At 40.0% G+C, this 6,845-nt stretch overlaps 1 protein-coding gene across 1 annotated transcript in view; it reads right to left on the bottom strand.

Moving 5' to 3' along the window:
• The window catches only part of ctnnbl1 (catenin, beta like 1), a 49,661-nt gene that overhangs the window by 35,770 nt on the left and 7,046 nt on the right, over nucleotides 1–6,845 (bottom strand). The window contains exons 6-7 of the mRNA XM_020612621.1: nucleotides 3,975–4,068; nucleotides 1,666–1,759 (exon numbers count right to left, since the gene is read on the bottom strand). Coding sequence (XP_020468277.1) covers nucleotides 1,666–1,759; nucleotides 3,975–4,068 — 188 coding nt within the window. The remainder of the gene's footprint in view (nucleotides 1–1,665; nucleotides 1,760–3,974; nucleotides 4,069–6,845) is intronic.

Raw genomic sequence — 6,845 nt, 5'->3', positions numbered from 1 at the left:
TGTTCCCCAGAGTCCAGAGTATAAGAAAATCACAATTCTACAACAGAATCTGCATTTTTAAACTGTAAGCAAAGTTTCTATATGGTAATGATATACAGTTAAGTTATCTGAAAATTCATTTCATGCATAAAATGTGTTTATTAACACAAACGAATTCAGCTGCAACCAAAATTACTAGATCAAAAAAAAATTGTCATTACATGGGCATTTCCAAACCCATTTACAGTCACGGTTCATTGTTCATAAGTGAAAATGTGACACAGAAATGCTTATTATTGCACTTCAAAATAAACTAAATGGAAAAAAATGAAATTATGCTGCATGATCCCTTCAAGGTAATGTGAAACATATCATGGTGAAATTGCCTCAGCTCTGTTTTTTAAAAACTGTTTTAGAAGATCCTGACTTAATAATACAAGCAATTAGTTGTAGAATAGAAGGCTTTGCAGTAAAGGTAAAGATAATAACTAAGGCTGCAACTATTATTTTCTTAATTAATTTATCTAGAGGTTGTTCTTGTTTGGTCTGCATTGTTATGTACAATCTCCTAGAGGCCAAGGTAATGCCACGAAATGCCTGTTTTGGACAAAACTTAAAAATAACTAATTTAGTACAATGTTAAAACATAAAAAAGCAGCAAATTTTCTCATTTGAGAAACTTAAAGTGAATTTATATTACAATTTTTTACGTAAAGGATTTAGTGAGATCTAGCAGTGGGGTTGGTGACTGCAACATTCAGCAAAGCTTTCATACATTGTGTTCAACAGCCCTCACGGCGATTTCAAAGCGATTACCGTAAATATAGGATAAATTGTGTTTAAACAAGCTCAGCTGACTTGACCGAACAAAAGCTAATGGCAGCTCACTTCAGCACAGTGTAATTTTAAAGAAGTCAGAATGCACACATATTAAGATGTGCAATTATACCATTTTATTCATTAGGTCTATTAGTAAACACTCAGCCAGACTTTAAATGTCTATCTTGGCCACTCCAAGTATAATACCATGATTACAGTACATGAAAAGAAGGGCAACAAAGGTGGAATGACAGCTGGCTTGACCAGGTTTTTGCGAAAGACGGCCAACTTAACCACAGCTAACATTATCCCAATTCTTTGTCTTTGCTTCATTGACAACAGGGATTCACCGACTTCCTCTTTCTTGGATTAAAGTTTAACTATGATCTTCCATTTAACAAATTATAGCTCTTAAACTCACAACAGAGCTTCTTGTTTCTAATGTTTCTTATTTATCTTCCAACTGTCTCCTAATCCAAGCTGCTACCTCCACATGAAAATGCAAAATTCTCACCAGTGTGTGGTTTGCCCTACTGTGGCTACTGTGAAAAACATGCAACTTAACATGGCAGCCTCCATGATGGGGGCCTGCTCCTATGTAGATATATAAGCCTCATTCTAAGCTAATGAAAACACAGTGATTCTTATTTTCTGGTGACAGCACGTGAATGAAAACACAACTATGCATACTATAGCCCATTTCTGCTCATAAATCCTTGAAGATCTTACAAACTGCAAATTTAAAAATTAACTTCAACAATTCTAATCGAAATAATTGCCAATTCATTTTCCATCAATTAATTGAACAATCAACTAATTGTTATGGCTCTAAACAACTAACTTTGTACAATTCCCAGTCCCATTCTTACCTTGATTCTCTTGAGCAGCCACTGCATGAGTCCCTGCTGAGCTGCCTCAGTGCACAGGCCTGGTCTGAACTCTGCCATGTTTTCTATGATAGCTTAGGAAGAAACGCAAAATGAACAATCAGTATTTACTCTCCAAGCTTCATGTGTACTAGCGATGGGCATTTCAAGCTCAGATGCTATTTTAACTATTTTGACAATTATTCACAGATCACAAAGACACCACAGTAGTGCCTGGCATCATACTGCCTTACAACAGTGATGTATTCAGATTTTAAATGAGAGAAACAGCCTCAGTATAGAGGCTACTATGATTTTAGTATCATCAAAGCCCTCAATCAGTCACAAGATAACATACACAGATGCTATGAAAAAACATTTTGAAAGAGAAGAACTGTGAAATACACAGTAGTCATCTTTTTATAGAGGTCTCGTCTGGGTTCTGTCCCAGCTTCTTCTAATATTATCACAAGAAAGCTGTCTCTGCCACATGATATCTTTATCGGAGCAGACTGCAACAGAAGGAGACAGAGAGAAAGAGAATGTGGAGTGATGATGAAATGAGGGAGGAAAGGGAACTAAGAGGAATAAAGGGAAGAGAGGGAAAGTGGAAGGGAGGGAAGACAAGCCAAATATGAGGGGTGGAAAGCTTAGGGAATGAGAGACTCGAGGAGTGAGGGAATGTAACAAGATTTAGGAGAAAATAAACAAGAAATCAGAAAAAAAAAAACTATACAAAAAGAACAACATCTGGAAACACAGGTTGCAGATAGAGAAATGTTGAGAGAAAGAGACAGGAAACAGAGATGGAGGGGAAGGGTGCTAAGGGGGAGAGAGGAAGGGCCCTTATCAGTGATTCAAACACAGCCGACAGGCAGCATCCTGGAGAACAGCAGGCTCAGAGAAGAGAGCAGCCAAGGCAGACAAAAGGCTTCTTCAAGCCTGGAGAGCTCCCATGATAACACACACATACTGAGAGACATGCACACACACAGAACCTTCCACAAAGAATGCACCAGCGCTGCTCCCTCGCTGCAGCCCACACTAACAGAGAGCCAAACACACACACACCTAAACAGTCCTCCTGACACTTGGCCTCAATCTGGCAACAAAGAAAAAAAAAGTATCATCTCAGAAGACTCATTCAAACACAAGAAGAGCTGAGAGGCAGAAAACTCTGATTCCTGTGAGACTCAATGCAGAGACCATGACTTCTCAGACTAGCTGCTGACCCATGCCCCTTCCGAGACCTTCAGTCTACTTTTAAATCTGTCAAATCTATGTTGCAAACAATGATGACACAGACTCTCTATAACCTGCATACTTGACAGAAAAGCATTTTTCAAGTTCTTCCTCTTTGCCAGAACTTTTAAATGACACACTGACAGCTTGTAATGTTACTTCCCACCACTGAACAACAGGACAGTAACAGTCTCAGTTAGGAAAAGAGTTTCATATTTCATGGTGGAACCACTTATACTGGCCAGTTGAACTGGTCATTTCAAAACATTATTCGTGTATGAATGCCAAGTATACCACGCTTTTAGCTGCTTGATTCAGTATTGTGCATTTCCTCGATACAGTAACTCCTCGATCAGGTGATCGAGGAGTTACTGTATCTCTGTTTCTATCCTGTACTTATTTCAGTCAATCCACTTATTCCCACTGACTAAGTTGTGTTTATCTATGTCCTACAGCCCCAATATAGGCAACAAACAACACACCATTGGCAGTGTGGAAAAAATGAAACTAGCCTATTATTTTAGTCAAACAGCTGAAAATGTACCATGGGTAAAGAGGCAACGCATGAGTGAAGCTCTCTAGAAAACTAGCAGCTGGCCACCTTTGGCAGGACCCTCCCGCCTGTCACTCAACACAGCCACACGCGTACTTATGCATAGCCTTTAGCCTCAACATACTTTAAACGGGCTAGTTATATAAAAATTCACTCCCCCCAGTTTTCATGCAAAGGGAAATTAGCTATAGAGCCCAAAACTGTTTTTTTGTACTAGGTTGTAAACATTTTTTTATTTCTGCTGTAAATTTGGACCTTTTAAAATGGGAGTCTATGGGGATTAACTTCCTTTTGGAGGCAGCCTCAAGCAGCCATTCAAGGAACTGCAGGTTTTGGCACTTCATTTCTGTCTTGAAGGTTGCCACTTGGTAAGTACACAAAGAGTATATGGTGATAAAGTCTTCTGGGCACAAATTCACAAAAAAGTGCAACATAGTTAATGTTGGTGACAATGTGTCTTTGAATAAACACTAACTGGAAAATCAGTGTAAAGGCCTTGGTGCACATCTCCTTACCCAATGTGTTATAGATGCCGTCAGCTTCCTCTTTCACCTGTTCATCCAGCCGCTCCATGTCCTGCACCAGCAAAGCCACCACCTGACCCTCTAACTACAAACACAGAGAGATGAAGTCAGGGTTCTGACGCATGTTTACAACAACAAGGTTGAAGCAAATCCACCAGGGATGAAACACTTCATTCCTCTACACAGCTGCTATAAAACTGGTTTACTTTCCTAAAATAATTGAGGTTATTGATCAGTGTGCAACAGTGGAACATGGTTTATATTGTATTACACTTCACACATGAACAGCAAAAAAATAAAAAAAAAAGCTAAACGTTCTTCTTTCCAAATTAAATTTACATGACATTATAAAACCAAAAACATAAAATAACAGTATGATGGTTGGTTATGTAGCCAATGACCCAGTTCTGCGCAAATTTCCTCCTTAAATGCAACCTTTTCATTTTTTTAACAGAACACTATCAAATCTCACAACTTTCAACAATCAAATGAATCTTTATATTTTGCAAAGTCATTCCACGGTAAAGTGCAGAGGAAAGCAGGGGTGACAGACTGAAGGTTCACTTTTAAGCCTCTGTCTTGGCAGCGAAAGTTCAATTCCTATAAGCTTCTCTGAACATGTTAGAGCGTTATCAGTCAAGTCAAGATTGGAGACTCATAACCAAACAGGCCTAGGGGGTGCTGACTGGCTGGATGAAAGCACAATTACAGATGAAAGAAGATGGACAGTCGACAGATTTATGAGTCACCGAAGACCGTCGTGGATCATTTTGATTCATCTTATCAAGGATACCACCTGGCCTTGTGGCAACAAGGACAGAGAAACAGGAGGCATTAAAGCAAAGAGGAGAGACAAATGGATTCAACCAACCCTCATTTCCCTGAAACGTTTCCACTGGATGCTGTTGTAAAGAAGACTGTGGTTTATGGGTGCCCCATTGCATGGTAAATGAACTGCATTTATATAATGCCTTTACCCATAGAGCGTTACACAGCCACCTGAGCTACTCTCTCAACCAGTGTCACATCACAAGCCAATTCGCACACACTGTCAAGAGTCTCTGTCCCTGTCAGGTAAGAGCCCAACAAAAAAGAAAAAGCCCTTCAAAATGCTTCAGAGAGATGTGTTCTAGAGAGATATTGTTCCACTTAGTAGGAAAGCAATATTTCAACCCACAAAATCTTATGCTTACAGGGAAAACAAATCAAATAATATGCAGACTTCTTGCCATTACATCTGTCAGATGCTCTAGTGAGCTGATGACAAATAGAAAGTAGAATACTTCTTATCCTGAAGGATGTGCTTGTGGCACTGGTGAGTGTTCCAAAGTTGTTGTTGTTTTAACAATGGCAAAAAGAAGAGAGGAGGGTTCCTAAGCAGCATTACGCTACACCTGCTCCTTTTTGTGCTGCTCAGTCTAGATGTCTGACACTGTGGCTCCCTCTCATCAAGGAATTCATACAAGGATAATGTTGCCACCAGTACTGTAGCACTTCAGTCCATGACTGATACTTGAGTATTCAGGACACATGACTCAACCTGGACTTGAGTAGTGATGACTCTTGGACTCAGACTCAAGCACTGACTGCATTCAGATTCGGAATTTGGAAACAAGGATGTGGACTTTTTTGCTGTTGTTGTTTTGTAATAGGCCATAATAAATTGGCACAAGGTATTGAAGCTGATATTCACACTGTTCACTTCTATGTAGTGTATGTGTGCCTGTGTGTGCTTACGAGTGCATTTGTTTAGCTAGTGTGCCACACAGAGTTAAGTTATTTCCTTTTAAAATGGTGAGAGCTGTGTCAGTTGTGTTTAATGTAAACCTTAATGACTCAGACTCGGGTAATGGGGACTCAGCCTGGACTCGACTAACTATTCTTTAGTGACTCGGACTTGAACACTGGCAACTCACAACTCAATTCGGACTTGAGGTTTAGGAGGTTGCCACAGAGTTCGTTGGTTAGCTGTGAGCTACAACTGGAGCCCGTTTTTAAACCTACATGACCCTTTTTAAAGCCTATATAACCTGTTTCTGAGTGGATTTATTGGTGTTTATTAGCAACAGACATTCTCAGTGATATGCAATGATTTTCTCAATATTCTCAGGAGGTGTGGAAAGCCATATTAATCACTCTCATAACTGAGATATGCCTAAAAAAAGACTACAGCGATTTCAGAACACCGGCGTGTAACTGTCTCTTTCACCTCACACAGCATCTTTGTTTTGTGTGTCTTCTTTCATCTTTTCTTCAATTCTCTCCATACGTTTGGTTTTCAAACTGTGTGAAAGCTTCTGGTCGAGGTCATGAGCGCTCCTCTAAAAAGCTGACATTTTCTCACCTCTAGAAACACCTTAAAAGACTAACTATGGCAATTTTCCCAACAGGAGCTTGTGGGTATCGGTGGTTAAATAATGTGCCAGATAACAAAGGATTCATAATATTTCAATTTAAAAGACTGTATATCAGTGTGTGCCTTAACTGTAATGTCTCTGCAATGTAAATGAAGTAGTCAGACTGCTCAAAGACATCAAACAAAACAGGTGTGGTGAGAAACAACAACCAATATCCCTGATGGATGCCAACAGGAAGCAGCCTGGCACAGAACTTGGCACATTCAAGCCAACAGATTCTTTGATCAAGTGTCCTAGTGACAGCTGTGAAGCAGCAGAGGCACACAGTCCCCCGCATCCCACCCTCTCCACTCCCCACCATAGGTGTATCAGCACATCATTGTAGTCTGACCTTTGCCTGCGTCGCTCTAAATGCCAACAAACATAATGGGGCATCAAAAACCTTCCTTGACTCAGAGACAGCCCGACAGGCTCAGCAACAAGAAAGAAAGTGACAGAGAAGGGT

The sequence above is a fragment of the Monopterus albus genome, unplaced genomic scaffold (assembly GCF_001952655.1).
Source record: "Monopterus albus unplaced genomic scaffold, M_albus_1.0 scaffold126.1, whole genome shotgun sequence".
Classification (NCBI taxonomy): Eukaryota; Metazoa; Chordata; class Actinopteri; order Synbranchiformes; family Synbranchidae; genus Monopterus; species Monopterus albus.
Note: the sequence above shows the minus strand (reverse complement) of the source record. Positions and strands in the feature narration are given on the sequence as shown.